The sequence below is a fragment of the Cebus imitator genome, unplaced genomic scaffold (assembly GCF_001604975.1).
Source record: "Cebus imitator isolate Cc_AM_T3 unplaced genomic scaffold, Cebus_imitator-1.0 Scaffold226, whole genome shotgun sequence".
Taxonomy (NCBI): domain Eukaryota; kingdom Metazoa; phylum Chordata; class Mammalia; order Primates; family Cebidae; genus Cebus; species Cebus imitator.
The window spans coordinates 1,673,373-1,690,554 of NW_016107541.1; the positions used below are offsets into that span (position 1 = coordinate 1,673,373).

The 17,182-nt window shown below is 39.2% G+C and overlaps 1 protein-coding gene across 7 annotated transcripts in view; it reads right to left on the reverse strand.

Moving 5' to 3' along the window:
• SEMA5A (semaphorin 5A) overlaps positions 1-17,182 on the reverse strand; it is a 505,017-nt gene that overhangs the window by 189,990 nt on the left and 297,845 nt on the right. For all 7 annotated transcript variants that reach the window (XM_017496928.2, XM_037727285.1, XM_017496926.2 and 4 more), the window contains one exon: positions 8,028-8,090. In XM_017496928.2, coding sequence (XP_017352417.1) covers positions 8,028-8,090 — 63 coding nt within the window. The remainder of the gene's footprint in view (positions 1-8,027; positions 8,091-17,182) is intronic.

Sequence of the window (17,182 nt, forward strand, 5' to 3'; positions counted from 1 at the left end):
AAAAAAAAAAAAAGCAAGAGCTTGCCACACAAGGTAAACCACAAACAACATGTGCAAGGGTAAGATATTCCAGGAGAATCATCTGGATTGGAAAGATGTGATCTCATAGTGGAGTTCTACAGTCCTGTGAGGAGAAAGCATGGGCCTCCAGTCCATCATGGAAAGAAGAATAGCCAAGATATTAAATATGGTATTTACTTTAACTTCCTCAAAAAAGAGCAAAGTGCAAATAAGACTGTGGGTTGTTTTCTTTTGTTTTTGTGTTTGGAGACAAGGGCTCACTCTGTTGCCCAGGCTGGAGTGCAGTGGCACAATCACAGCTCACTGCAGCCTTGAGCTCTTGGACTCAAGTGATCCTCTCACCTCAGCCTTCCAAGTAGCTTGGACTACTGGCATATGCCACCACCTATGACTAATTTTTTCTATTTTTTTGTAGACTCACTAAGTTGCCCAGGCTTATCTCAAACTCCTGGGCTCAAGGGATCCTCCTGCCTTGTTCTCCCAAAGTGCTGGGATTGCAGGCATGAGTCACAGTGCCTGGCAACTGTAGGTTGCTAACATTCCTGAAGACCACTTGCAAGCTTGATGAAGAACCGGCATGTTGGTTGGGATGTGTGATAACCAAGGAAACCATGGTGCAGAAGTGTGCCAGGGAGGGGTGGGGCAACCCAACTGGTAGTGTAAGAAAATCAGAGAAAAAGTAAATGAGGAAAGGGGCAAGTTTCAATTAGGGCAGAGAATAAAAGAGCATGTTCTGATCATCAAGACCACAGGAGAATATGTGAAGACACTGGCTCTACTAGTGCTACGTCCGCATGTATCACTGGTGTGCTTCACAGAACTGAGAGTGTGGAAAAGGAAGGAGGAAGGTGTCAGGGATCCAGATGATCAGGCAAGAAGGGCTGTGCAGAACCTTTATAAAATGATGGAAGGTGGTCCCAGCCCTAAGGAACCCAGATGAGCTTGTGGTAATCAGGAGCTAATGAAGGAAGGTAATGGTGCAGTTGACCCCAGCCTTAACCAGAGGTCTGAGTTACCACCAATAATGGTAGGTGTGCTCATTCACTGGATCCTACAAGAGCAACCTGTGCAGGTGGGTGGTATTCGAGTTTCTTCTTAACTGTCAAGAGCAGAACTCAGTCAGCCAACTGGCTAAGGGTATCTCACATCCTTCCCGTTCTTACTCCCTTAAAGGCATCCTCATGTTTAATTCATAGAATGTGAATTCCAGATGTGAATTCCAAACAAATTCATTTAAAATAATAAATATTTTAAAAAGAGAGATTGGGACAAGTCCAAATGAAACAATGTGAAAACACACAAAAAAAAGAGAGTAGAAGTATTTAGCTTTGAGCAGAAGATAAATTTAGGAATTGGATAGTCGATACTGAGACTAACAGGAAATGAGTGGCTGGGTGCGGTGGCTCATGCCTGTAATTTCAGCACTTTGGAAAGCTGAAGTGGGAGGATCACCTGAGGTCAGGAGTTCGAGATCAGCCTGGCCAACATGGTGAAATCCCATCTCTATTAAAATACAAAAATTAGCCAGGAATGGTAATGTATGCCTGTAATCTCAGCTACTACTCAAGAGGCTGAAGTGGGACAATTGCTTGAGCTCAGGAGGTGGAGGTTGCAGTAAGCTGAGATCAAGCCACTGCACTCCAGCCTGGGTGACAGAGTAAGACTCCATCTCAAAAAAGAAAAAAAAAAGAAAAGAAAAGAAAAATGGAAATGAGTAACAGTTTCAGGCTGTGTATTAATTAGTCTCCGCTTCATGGTGATTTGAAAACTCAAATTCTCTTGCAGATCTGCTGGCAATTCACTTTGCCAATCTCTATTACAAATGTGGCCTTTCCATGGGTTACCTGAACTTGTTTGAAGTACTGCTTGGAGTCACCTATTTTAAAGTAGAGTCATAATGTAGAAGTCCCTGCAGGAGATTCTTTTAAAGGTTTCTCTTATAAATCAGCATACTTACATGTCTATGATTTTCTTTTTCTCATCTAAGAATGTTTACTTCTAGCCCATTTCTATACCTTGAAAATGGGTGAAGAGGACTTAATGACTTCTGTTTTTCCAAGAAGTCACAGTGCACATCTCCAAGGCCCCTAGCAGCTTGCTGCACATGGCTTCTAGGGTTGATAATGAGAGTCATCTATCTATATTTGGATCACAACACTTGAACATTAAAACGACCCATGTGGGCCTGTGATCCACAGGCAGATCAACCTGTCCTTGACTTCAAGGCAATTGGTAGCTGAGATTCATGGTTGCTGACTCATAGAAAGGGCTTGTAGATGGACACTGGCTAATGACCACTTGGTCTCAAGGACACAAGGCCCCAGCCCCAGCAGAGAAAACATGTTTTAGGGCTGTTTTCTTAATGAATTAATTGGTTTTATCGTATAGCATTTTATGATTTTTTTTTCAGACAGGTATGTTCTGTGGATCTCTCAGATATCAGCAACACCCAGCCCATCACCCAACCCATTAATTTTAGGGAGGAAAGATAAGGGTTAGAAGCCTGACAGCCTTTATGTTAATCACAGTGTTCCCAATGAAAGCGATGTGTCCTCCTCATAATGTAATATCTTTGTCAGCATCAAAGTGCTGAAGAAAAGCAATTTATAGGAATTGGATGAGCCTTTCAAAGTTAAACCTACACCAACCTAAGTCATGATTACCCGGTGACTTTTGCAAAACCATACCACCCAATCAGGTATATGTGTGTGTGTGTGAAGGGTGTGTCTATATAACTGTATACATGTATTACTTGTGAATATATACACATGCATATCATAGATGCAATACAGAGAGAAACACACATATATACATATATGCTATATAATGTACAGTATATTAATATATAAAATATAATATACATATACTCTATTTTCAACTGAGCTGACTTTGGGCATCTCAATTAAAAAAATAAAATTAGGTGTGCATAATCTAGTTTTAGCCTAAAGTTAGCATTTAACCTAAAGTAGCCTCAATTTGTAAAGCAATTACATAAAATAAAAGCAGGGCTACAATGTGCTTTGTGTATTGATTAACTCACAGCTTTCACATATTGACCCTTGGGTACAAAATGTCAAGATCCAGCCCTATACCAGCAGGGTCTTAGGTAGTATGACGTCATGAGTTTCTCCTCCTGTTCACTAGAAGTTTACCTCTTTACCAGCATAATTTGACAACTTGGTAAATAGGACCACAGGCTGTGACAGGGAGGACAATACATGGAGCCCTGGATTCTAATCAAAACTCTCCCACTAACTAGCAAAATAATTCTAGGAACGTGGTGTCAAAAATCCTAAAATGAGATCATGAACAAAAACTTTTGAAAATTATAAAGTGTAACAGAAGCATAAAGCAGCTCTTTCATTCCCATAATAATCAGCTGTGTTTCCTTGTACAGTTCCTAAATGTCAGGGTGGGAGGAAAGTCAGTCAGACATAATAGCCCAACACACACAAGGACCTCTTGTTAGGTGGTGAGAGAACTATTTGTGTTTAAAATAATATTTGTGTAAAAGATACTTAAGTAGTTATAGAATTCAATTTCTATAATGTTATGTCCAAAAGAACTAAATACAACAGGTTTTATTGTAACTTTTTGAATCCATAAAAACAGATTCCCCTCCACACTCACTTTTTTTCCCATGGAATATTTAGCTGCTGCAGACAAGGGCACTCCCTCTTTTCCAAGTGAGGTGAATATTTTCTAAATAAAACAGAATTCAAACTTTACAAGGGCTTGGCAGCCCTTCTTTACAAACCTGGCCCAAATAAAAAATCTGGAAACTTCTCTTGACCCTAATTTCCTAAATTGTACTTTCAAAAGATTACATGTGGAATCTTATCTATGTCTGGAACAAGGGGAAATCTGTCATCTCTGTTCTCCCCCGCGTGGCAGCAAGCTGAGGAATGCTCCCATCAGAGCGGCGAGTGGGCACTGGCAGTGTCCTCCCTGCAGGCCCAGCCACCTCTTTCCTGCACGCATTCCAGCTCCGCTCTGCAGCTAAATGCATTATGGGCGGCAGCACAGACCACTTTTCTCAGAGTAGGAAAAAAACAAGTTCAGTTTAAATTGCTGGCATTTTTCTCATTTTTGAGATGTCACATTTTGCATTATTCTTTTTATTTCGGGGAGAAGGGAAACTTTGTGATTCTGTGTAAGCCGTCCTAAGAACTTCAGCACAAGCAAAACTACAAAACAGCTGAATTCGCCTTCCAAGCTCATGACTGCTAAGAAAAGTCTCAATTCCATTCACCCAGAGACGTCTCCTATCAGTCAAACTGACTGTGAGAACGTTTTCTGAATGGGCTCCTAGGGACTGTCAAAATGGGGAAATGAGGATTGTCTGAATTCTGAGTTCAGGGGCAGTCCTTTGGAGGCTGCATTTGGTCCAGTTGCCCCTGTTCATAGGGGCTGCGTTGTTTCTTTCCCTTCTCTGTCTCAGGAGCTGGGCTTGGTCACCCAGTTTGGTCACAGGATGGTCACTGTTCAGTTACTGTGTTAAGAAAGCAAGAGAGATGCCAAATAAGAAAGAGAAACTTATAAAGGTGGATGAAGAGCCCTCTCCTCTCACCGCCCGTGAACCCGTCGCAATGCTATCCAGATAGACACGTTTGCAAAGCTATGGCATCGTTTTTGTACGCAGGAACTTCCAATGCACACAGTTCTGTTACATAAACCAAGCGTTACTTCAAGGCAGCAGAGGTTATTTAAACTCTCTGTGAATTTATCAATATACTTAATCCAACCTAAAAGAACATGTGATTTGTCTTTCTCAGAGTACATGGTGCTTGACACTCATCTTCATCTATCTTCTTAAATTAGCATTAAAAATTCCATTCACAAACGCAGTTTGAGTCAATTAATAATTACTAAAATTTCCCATTTTTTTAATCCATTAAAACCCAAAGTATGTGAAACATAAAGGTTTGATTTTATTTGAAAATATTTGTTTCCCTCATTTGCTTTCTGTGTATCAAGAAAATTCAATTAAGTGTGGTAACGATTGGTCTCCTCTGTGAACCAAGGGCATATTACCTATCAGTCACAAAAGATGGCCTTTTCCTAACAGTTTTCTGGGTTCAGTTTACTTAAGTTCTAAGCACCAAACAACCAATGATCACAGCTTAAGGCAAAATGTGGGCCTGTTCTGATTTAGCAGAAGCAATTTTTCACCCCAAGTAGAAATAATCTATTAGCAAAAGGCAACCACACAGATTCTTTGTAAATTATGGACTTCCAGACTATGGGGAGGAAAGACTCCTGACTACATAAAGTAATCTGATGCTCTCGTTTAGTATACAAGGAGTGCAAGGAGACCAAAGCTCATAAACAGGAAGGAGGTTAACTATTAATTTTTTAAACATCTTTGTAACAAATATATACACATGATCTAGATGAAATATGAGAGCACTCCTAGGGCGCATAAAAATCAAAATAAACAATGTAAAAGTGACAAATAAATTTACCATTTGGAAATGAAAGCTGGGATTTCCCATCAGGTTAATGTTGGGAAATTAGCCTGGAGATGTGTGTGGCTCTCTTTATTGTCATGTCTGTGTGAGCAGAGGCCAAGGAAGATGCTGACATCCTGCCATGTACAGAACAGCTGCCATATCCGAGAACAATCTGGCCCCAAACATCAATAATGATGAGGAGGAGAAGCCCTAAATTAAAATTCACTGCCCTAGAATGGGCTTCATGGGTTCATTCACTCATTCAGTGGAACATCTTTATATACCCACCATGGGCTGGGTATGTTAAGATTGGACATATAAACAGCACTGGAACCCGGGAGAGGGAAGGAGGGTGGGGCCCCCCGGGTCTGGGCTCCCAACTACACATTTTCAGGACAGACACTGTGACGAGTGTGCATCAGCAATCTCTCTCACTAGGTTGCTCAAAGCTGAATAGTACTTACGGGTGTGCCCCTAAGACCCAGAAAGAAAGAAGAGGAGAAAGAAAAGTCAAAGTACCAGAAGGAAGATAAAGCCAAGAAAAAAGAGGTGGGGAAAAGCAAGAAGGAGAGCTAGGGCATTGTATGAGTCTGTTCTCACACTGCTAATACCCAAGACTGGGTGATTTCTAAAAAAAAGCATCTTAACGGACGTACAGTGCCACATGGCTGGGGAGACCTCACAATCATGGCAGAAAATGAAGGGGAAGCAAGACATATCTTACATGGCAGCTGGCAGGAGAGCCTGTGCAGGGGAACTCCTCCTTAAAAACCATCAGATCTTGTGAGACTTACTGTCACGAGAACAGCGTGGGAAAGCCCCACCCCCATAATTCAATTACCTCCCACCAGGTCCCTTCTAGGACACATGGGAGTTATGGGAGCTACAATTCAAGATGGAATTTGGGTGAGGACACAGCCAAACCATATGAGGCATCACACAAAGCACCCCTTGGGAGGCACTGATATCCCCAGGCAAGGCCCAGTGCAGGCCTTTGAAGCATGGAAAGGCTGGCACTTGCATCAGTGAATCTGACTAGTTGAAACAAAGAAAGCCATCTTTCCACCCTCACTTCATGTAAGTCTGGCTGTCCAGGTTCCCGCTCATTACTCAGCACACGGGGTATTATTTAAAGGACTGTGCTCTGACCAGTGAAGTGGGGCCGAGGGCTCAGCCACACAACCCCCACACTGAGACTCAAACACCACCGGGAGGAAAAAGGAAACTATTTAGAAAGCACCTCTTCAAAAGTTCTATACATCATTTCTACAAACTCACCAAGAAGGTTATAGGGGTCCCCGATGTGTGGGCTTTGCATTATTTATTTATTTTGGACAGCATTTGAAGACATAAGATTCTAAGTATTTATCAACTGGAGTATTTTTAAAACTCCTTACATCTCTGACGATTTATCTCAGAGGCCTTTTCTGAGGTTAAATATCTTCAGGAAAATAGCCTTCATCAATTTCTGCTTTACTTCTCCCTTGTCTCTAAGTGTTTCCCTAACTAAGACTGAATCTTCCTCCTTCTCTTCTTCCTACCCCTTTATTCAGGGTTGAGAAATCCCATATCTAAGCTGGCTGAGACCTGTCTCAGTGTCTGACTCCACAGATACTCAGTTTAAAGGCAGGGAAGCAGACAATGAAATGGGGCAAAATAAGAGAGAGTTACTCTTTTATAAATACAGAAGGGGGAGGATCTTTTGCCAGTGCCCTCTGTATTTGCTAAATTTTTTCCCAAGCTCTTGGTCCTGGGACCAGCTTTGCATAGTGAGCCCTCTCTTCTGCTCTGTGTATATCTGCTTTCTTCTGCAACCCAAAGCATAATTCACCACTGGAAAAGTCTATGCTCCAATACAATGTAAGACGTTCGCTAACAGAATGAGGCACAGTGAGCCTGTGCACAAGCTGCAGAAGAATTTCCTCAAGTTGATCATGAATAATTTTTTCAAAGACACATAGACTTCCTTGAAAGGCAAAGTCATGCATCTTTCTGAGCCAGACAAATATTTGAAAGAAGTCTGCCATACACACATGCTCAAGAAACATATTTCCAACCTTAGATGTAAACTGCACATTCCATAGGAACATGGGGAGGTAGATGTTAGTATCAAAGAGAGTGCATTATAAAACACAGGTTGAGATAAATTGCAAAGCATAACATTTTAGGTAATAATTTCATTTATCATATCATTACTTTCTAGATTTAGCTGTAAAATAGAAAAGGAGGAATTTAAAACAGTTTAAAAATTCAGGCCCATATTTCTTCCAGTGCTATCAATAAATTAATTTATTATCTTAGTCTAGTGACAGAAAGGGCAAATTAGATCTGATCTTCTTATGTTCTGAACCCTTTTTGGAAATGATTGATTGCTGTGGTTAATTTTAACGTAACATTAAAAACTTGAGAATATACCGTATCCGTATTTTGAATCTTGCTTTTTTCACTTTACATGGCATCATAATCAGCAATACTCTTCATATCAACGTGCTTTATGTAGTGTCGAGTGCTTCAAAACAGGGTGATGCCTGCTCATAACTGTGTCCTTCTTACCTTTGACTTGCCTTTGCTGTAACAGGCCTTCTTGGTAGCTTCATCACACTCCCATTCCACAGCCTGTAGAAAGAAAATACCAAAACAAAGAAGACATTTATGCAGCCAACAAACATAAAAAAAATGGTCATCATCACTGGTCATTAGAGAAATGCAAATCAAAATCACACTGAGATTGCATCTCACGCCAGTTAGAATGGCGATCATTAGACAATCAAGAGACAACAGATGCTGAAGAGAGTGTGGAGAAATAGAAACGCTTTTACACTGTTGGTGGGAGTGTAAATTAGTTCAGCCATTGTGGAAGACAGTGTAACGATTCCTCAAGGACCTAGAAATAGAAATTCCATTGGACCCAGCAATTCCATTAGTGGGTATATACTCAAAGGATTATAAATCGTTCTATTATAAAGACACATGCACACATATGTTCATTGTGGCACTGTTTACAATAGCGAAGACCTGGAACCAACCCAAATGCCCATCAATGATGTATTGGATAAAGAAAATGTAGCACATACATACCATGGGACACTATGGAGCCATAAAAAAGGATGAGTTCGTGTGCTTTACAAGGACATGGATGAAGCTGGAAACCATCATTCTCAGCAAAATGACACAAGAACAGAAAACCAAACACTGCATGTTCTCACTCATAAGTTGGTGTGGAACAATGAGAACACATGGACACAGGGAGGGGAACATCATATACCGGGGCCTGTTGGGGGGTGGGGGGCTAGGGTAGGAATAGCAGGGGGTAGAAGTTTGGAGAGGGATAACATTTGGAGAAGTACCTAATGTAGATTGCGGGGGGATGGAGGCAGCAAACCACCAAGGCATGTGTGTACCTATATAACAATCCTGCATGATCTGCACATGTACCCCAGAACTTAAAGTGTAATAAGGAAATACCAAAACAATAGCAGCTATCATGGTTTTGACTATATCAAAGGGAAAATATAAACAAGGCACTGGTAAACAAACTAGGAAATATGGCAGCACCCTGGCACCAGCATTTTCACACTCATCGAATTTACACCAAATACATGAAATTTAGTCATGTGCTTATATTTAGCTCTAACACTGAGGCATAAGGACTTTCCCCCTTACTATTTGCTTTTAGGTAGTGATGACGCGATGTTTAGATCTAGTCACTGTTAGAGAAGAACAATGAGCTGGTGACTATGCCACTGATTGCAGACATGATCAGTGAAGCCACAGAATAGACCCAGAGGAGGCTTAAAGGAGGGGCCGTGAGACAAGATCATTTAAATGTTCATTTAAACCTTTATATTTTATTCAAATAATGTCATTTATCAATATTCATAGATAATGAAGAATGATTTTGCATATCCTTACTACCAAGATACATATGTAAATGACAGTCAGTCAACAGGCAGCTCATGCAAAGAGCACAGCTAGGATTTTCCCCGATACCAGTCATTTTCGTACTGTTATTAACTCTGACTAAATATTTAGAGCCACGGCTTTTACATATTTTTTTCTCAGAAGTTCCAAATCTCACTTATGCTGATTAATTTGCTATGTGTGCTTTCACCTCTGAGGCTAACTCACAAATGGAATCTGTGATTCGTGAAGAAAATAGACAAGGCTTGCTTTACAGAAAGGATGCCCGCAAACATCCGTGGCCTAGCTCTTGTGTTGTGAATAATTTTTTGAGCAAATTGAGGCATCTGGGCCTTTTTTCTCTTTTCTATTATTATATAGAGTGTGGACTTTTATAGAGTAAAAATATTTTCTCCATTCTCCACACCCATTATTACAATTATTTTCTATTTTACTATTAAAATTGGCTTTCTGAAGGATCAGGGATATGCAGTAACAATCATTAACAGAAAGACATTCTGAGATAGAGACTTTTTTTTTTGTTAATTTGGAGTAATGTCAAATAATAAACTAAACCAAAAACAACCTAGTATCAAGTCATATGAAGGAAAATAATGAATTTGTCCTTATTTCTAGTAAGAAAATGTTTTTTTTTTTCCTAATTATGCAAACTTTGGAGAATAACGAAGTCAGGTTAACACCATTCACTAATATCTTCTGCCTTGCAAAGAATGTTACATAACAGAGATTAAATCATAAAACACTGCCTTTTGTATGATTTATGTTACTTGGCAAATATGATGATTCCATAAGAATAGTATTCTAGAGAGAACCGCTTCAGTGTCTTTGAAACAAAACAATGCTATAACTGTTTTCCCTTGTGCAGACTTGAAGATTTCTGTCAGTGTCAACATCTGATAAGAGAATTTGTTAATTCCTTCTGTGATGTTTCCCTGTTCATAATGTTTGATGACAATGATAAAGTCACAGCTAATCAGCATCTGATGCAAACATATGACTTTAATACCATACCAGGATGACAAATATTTTCATGAAAAGCAGTGACACCTCCAGAGAAAACAGCCTCCCATACAGCTGCATAACTGCATCCCCATGAAGTACAGACAAAATAAATAAAAATAAATACACTGTTGTTCATCTGATTTGACCTTTAGTATATTCCTTTCATAGGTCTCCTCACGAAAGATCACCCCGTTGTTTTTATTTAAGTAGGTGTCCACATCTTGGTGTTTACTTAAACCTAAAACTGGCTTGAGGATTGATATACTATAGAATATTCTTTCAATGGAGTAAACCTCATTATAACTTCAGTTGTATATTGCCAGAAGATTTAGTATTACATATCAGCAAGAGGAACTGGTGTTACACAATTACTAGGAAAACTGTACTTTAGATAAAGAGGCATTCACAGTGGCTTTCATTGGTCTAGTGATTTTGTTAAAAGTTAAATAGTAATGTTCTCTTCTATAAGCATGAAAGCTATAAAGAGCAGGATTAGTCCCAGGGCTAAGAGAGAAGAATATTTACCAAATGTCATCAAAATTGTTCAGATCCTGCCACTGAAATGGCAAACAAACAGCTTCACAAGCCTACCTAATGCCCCAATAGCCTTTGCATTTTCAAGATAAATATTGGCCCAGGATTGAAAGGGAAAAATAAGAGAAGGAAGAATGTGAGACTTAAAAAAATATATTTCATTATATTATCTAGCATACCAAAAAATAACAACTGCTCTTACAAGTTTATTAGACCAATAATAAATAGGACAAATCTTACAGATTTTCTGAAGATAGTGACTAGAAAAAGTTAATTTCCTAAGGAATTTTATTACAGTCTCACTAGCTTGTATATAATATTCAAATCCAGAATTAATTAAAGACCATGATTGTACAGCTTTTCTGTTCACTTTCTACCTGAATACAGAACAGGATAATGGGAAATTTTATATTAAGAATGGAACTTTATTCCAGAAGACAGCAGGAGTATATACATATTATTGGATAGCACAGAATTTGAAAAGAAATGGAATGGAGAAAAGTGGCTTTTCCAGATTATACTAGAATGAGGAGTTCCAGATTCATCCCATAGTGTCCCCCTATTCACTAGGTGAGCTAGACGTTGACCATTTGATCACTTGGCAGATATGAAATTTTTTGATATTCTTATTTGGAGACAAGAATATCAATGGACCTCTTCTTTATGGGATCTTATTTCTTACAGTGACCCATTTTTCTGTTTGAAATTAGATTGTTTTTTAACCTGGTCACTTCTTCCTTATTCTTCCAGATCCATTCTAATTAACTAAATACCTTTTAATCAAGTCTTTTCATTCATTTCTTAGTGAAGATTTTCTTTCATGTATTATGATTATAGATCAAATCCCACTACTGATTTGAGAAGCCACCTTTCCACTTGTACTCAAATTTATTTAAAGACGTTTTTCCACCTACCCAAACCTATCTTTATAATAGTCAAAACAAATGCTAAGGCATTCTACATTTCAGATCTCAACACAACATTCATAGTCTCATTTCCTGAATCTCTGTTTTAAAAAATATTTAATTTTTTTCATCTTTTGTCCTTTTCTATTTCAGGATAGCCCAGTAAAGAAATATTTCTACTCTACTCCATTCAATACTTTGTCTGGATTAATGTTTCAGCAGCAGACATATAGCAGTAATATTGTGGTTACTGGAAGCTTCAGAGATTGGATACAGTAGGCAGTGAGTGTGAAGCATCTACATTTTAAAAGACACAACAATTCCTGTCTGTGGAAATTTTTTTTCTGTAGCTACTTACGAATAATACCTGTACTACTCAACAACTTTCAGGTTTGCATTATGCACATGCATTAATTATCTCCTTAATTTAATAAATATTCATTAAGTACCTACCAAATGGAAGACACTCTTCTATGTAATTAACAGAAGGAAAAACAGACATAGAGATACATATCAGATATTAATTTCCAATACAGCATACATAAGCGTATTCCATCAGCCTAGACAGAATTATGTTAAATCTGAGGATGCAACAGTGTTCATTTTCATTGTTACAGTAGCCATATGCAAGTTTATCTCAGGTCCAGTGACATACTCTGACTTACGATATCATCAGCTTTCAGGAAGTAACAAACATACAGAGAGAACTAAACACAAAAAAAGCATATGGAAAACCCATCTTATATCTGCATAAATAATCCTGAGGATGCAACGAAGCCCGCATTGTTTCAAGACACAGCACATATATGACTGGATTGCACACAGACATAGTCTGGTTAGGATAAATAGAGCTGTGATCTCAGGAGTAAATCAGATGCAGAAAAGAAAAAGAGATTGGCTCTTTTTATGTAGGCATTACATACATATAATCCACAGTTCTCAGAATTATATAAACAAAGCTGTGTATTATCACACTCCACAGCCAGATAATTAGATAGGGACCAGCAAAGGCAGACACTTTTCATAAAAATGAAGAGAACAACATTCCAGGCAAATGGACTACTACTCCTTCAGCAGATGGCTTTGCTAATTAGATACTGGCAAAAGATAACATTTAACAAAACTAGTTTAATTACACAACGCCAAAAATTAACAACCACCTGAGGGCTTTCTTTTTACATATGTTTACATTCATAATCTTATGTCATGTACTCTGCGATGCACTGGGAAATGTTACATTGCCATGGCAATTATAAACAAATCGTCAGGGTGTGCAAGACTAGATCTTTGCTCAAAACTGAAGCAAAACACAAACGAGTTGAAACTGGGAACAACTGTGATCTGACTTCAGTAAAACGTCAGTCTACAACAGTGATCTTTGAGAGTGTGCATCTTTGCTAATTACAATACCTTCAGGGTCACATGTGTCAGGGTCAAAACAAGTGTCACTTGAGCTAGAATGGTGTGCATTGAATGATAAAGGCAAGTCACTTAGGAAGGATTTGTTAGATGTTCCTCTGCCTTTACTTCTTAGTGGATATTCAATGTGTTTGTTAATTTTTCATATTAACTTTCAATATACTTACATTTCTGTCCATATTAAATACAGACAAGTACAATTAATTTCTGCTGGTAACCTCGGAATCAAAAGACTAGCCAAACAATGTATGTTTTCATGAATATGTGGGAGTTGAGCTATGAGGATGCAAAGGCATAAGAATGATACAGTAGACTCTGGGGACTTACGGGGAGGAGTGGAGGGGGGCGAGGGATAAAAGACTATCAACATGGTGCAGTGCATACTGCTCAGGTGATGGGCACATCAAAATCTCACAAACCACCACTAAAAAACTTACTCATGTATCCAAATACCTCCTGTACCCCAGTAACATATGGAAAAAATAAAATTAAAGAAAAAGAAATGATCAATTTCAAAATTTAGAAATCAAACAAAAAAAAAAGACTGGAAGAGCACTAGGGTCATATCATCTCACTACTTTTTAATTTTCATATACTGACATCATTGAAAATTAAAAGAAACATCTTAACCTTAGAGATGCCTATGAAAATGTGTTATGATATTTTTAAAACCCTTATGTTAATGCCCAATATTCTGTTTCACATAATAACACCACATCAAACTTACATTGATAAGGAACTGCAGAGTGGTGCTGCCAGCCTATTGAATGCTCACTGGGTGTTCTGCTTTCTAACTGGGAGTGGACAATGTATTCTTTCCCTAGGGATGTTGTGAGAAACTACCACAAACTCGGTGGCTTTAAGGACAGGAATTTATTCTTACAGTTCTGGAGGCTCTGCAGGGTCACCTCCTTCTGAAAACTCGAGGGAGAATCTGCCCAGGCCTCTCTCCCAGCTCTGGGGTCTGCCACTGATCAGCGGGGCTCCTTGCCTTACAGGGCATCACAAGTCTCTGCCTCAGTCATCACATGCTCTCCTGTGCCTTTCTTTGTCCAAATGTTCCTCTTCTTACAAGGACACTGGCCCCTGGATTAAGGCCCACTATAGTCCAGCAATGACTTCATCTTAACTAATGACATCTAGAAAAAGACTTTTTTCAAATAAGGGCATCTTCTAAGAATCTGTGTGGACATGAATTTCAGTAGAATACTCTACAACCCTGTACAAACAGCGTGGGGTGAGCATTTTGGAGAAACAATTCACAGTCACAAACTAAGGTAATTGCTCTGCCACAAATTACTTACCAATCCTCAAGCAAAAAAAATGGTAATAATTTATTAAACTTGTGATGTGCTAGCTACAGTGCTAAATACTTTCTCTATACTTACCTTGTTTAATGTGAGAGGTACTATTATAATGAAAGTTTGGATGAGGACATTGAGTAACTTTCCAAAGGCCCCAAAATGTTAAGTGGTAGCACCAAGATTGAAACTTTATAGCTTGGATCTGGAGCCTGGTATCTTAACTACTCTCCTGCTATTTACGTTGTGAAATTAAGCGCCCCTTCTTACCTGCTTTTCACAGTTTCTCTGTTTTCAACCCCATAATTTAGAAAAATATATATCTGAATCACAGAAATTTGTGCATATCTAAGTTCAGAGCTGTTGGTATTCAGTAAATATTAATCAAAAAAGCCATCGATTTCCTTGCCATAGAATGTATTTATGTTTAAAGCCTCCGGGTCCATTCACAGCCCTGCTATCAATTTTAAAGGAACCATGATTTGTCTAATGAAATTCTAAAGTGAAGAAAGGTGTGGCAAGGGTATGATATAAGAATCTCGGTTTGGTTTTGTGAAATTAAACATCTTATGTATAAGAACAGTTTGTTCTTGACACTGCAGCAATGTTCTGCTTTCAAAATGCAGTCTGAAGGCCCATCATCTCCTCTACTTAGCCCTCTGGGGCTTCCCACTCTTTCTGGATTAAGAGTCAAAGTCATCTAGAAAATTCTGCCATGTCCAGGTACTTATTTCCTAGTGCCCCCACCCCATTCTTTTATGGGTGGCATGTGTTTCTCAGCATGGTCTCTAAACAAAGCAGACACATTCCCTATGGCCTGTGGACCTACTGGCTCCACTACCTGGAACACCTTCCTCCAGATGCCCACCTAGCTAATGCCTGTGCCTCCTACATACTTTGCTCAAGTGTGGGCTCCTTGCTGGGCTCTCTGTAGCCATATATGTATATGTGAAACTGCCATTTGCCTTCCCCTTTCTCACTAGAAAGCAAACTGCACTTGGGCAGGAAGCTTGGCTGCTTGGTATACTTCTGTATCAGCAGCACCTAGAACAGTGCCTCACACACAAGCACCCAACACCTAGTTGTTAAACAAATGAATGGATGTATTAACAGAATACCCTGCACCCATACCCTTGGAAGTAGCTCAGGTGCCCTTCTAGAGACCCCTTGTGGAATGGGCACAGGAGGCTTGGCAGCCCTTGAGCTGGTTGGGTGAGCCTACCCTGCGTGGCACCTCTGTGGGAAAAGCATCCCACAAGAACTTCTCTTCCACATTTCAACTTGCCCTGACAGTGGAGAGAAGAATATGAATGCAACCACTCTGGGAAGATGGAAAGGAAAGGATCAGAGCAAAGATTTTACTACTTTTTCAGCAGTAGACAACACTTTTTTAAGTCACATCATAAGCCTAATCTCAAACAAAAGGAGATAAAAGTGGTACAGTACTCCCCTTGTCTGCAGTTTTGCTTCCTGATACCCATGGTTAACCGAAGTCCAAAAATACGAAATGAAACATTCCAGAAGCAAACAATTCCTGAGTTTTAAACTGTGGACCATTCTCGGTAGCATGGTAAAATCTCAAGCCATCCCGCTCCATCCCGCCTGGGGAAATGAATGATCCCTTTATCTAGAGTATCCACATGTCCGGGTTCTTTGTCCATTAGTCACTTAGTAGCCCTCTCAGTTATCAGCTCAAAAATCATAGCACATACAGAGTTCAGTACTATCAGAGGGTTCAAGCATTCCCTGGGGATCTTGGAACATATACCCTGTAGATAAGAGAGGGACTACTATATTACATTAAACTCATGTTTTAAGTGCAAAATTATAACACTAAGTCATTAGAAAAATGTGAGGCCAAGTGACTGCTGCGTCACAACACTCTCAGTATCCTAGCATTTCTGTACTTTGTGTTGGTTGCCTACTTTTGAAAAAACCCACAAATTTATAAAAATCAAGTAGCTGTAAATATTACCACCTTTGAATCTCAGTAAATTTTGGAGTAGAAGTTGAAATGACAGCAGACACATTAACCCATACTCCATAATAAACCAGATAAGCTAGGTAATGTCACAGTAAAAGTTAATTTACTGAGGGATGCTAAAGTCTTAAAATTCAGTACATGGTATACATTGGTATAAGTGCTTCTTAAATAATGGGATTAAAGCAATATAATATCTTGAATCTCTGAAGCACCTCTAGAATCTGAGGGTTCCAAGAAACACAGTTGGCAAGTCAGTGTTTTAAGGAACCAAATTTATCTGATAAGAAATTTTTCGACGGGACCTGAGGTCAGACAGAGAAAAACAAAGTGATGGAGGATGAGTTTCAATGACCCTCCTCCTGAACATGAACAAACCCTGCTAGGATGATCTTTTGAAAGAAGAACATTAGTGGGGGAAAAAATAACCAGTATCAAGGACATTATAATATCTGGTATAAAATTTAAACCATGATTGTCAGACCTTGAAGCATCAAACGACTGTTGCACCTTAAAAACATTTCTGGGAGGCCGAGGCGGGTGGATCACAAGGTCAAGAGATCGAGACCATCCTGGTCAACATGGTGAAACCCCGTCTCTACTAAAAATACAAAAAATTAGCTGGGCATGGTGGCGTGTGCCTGT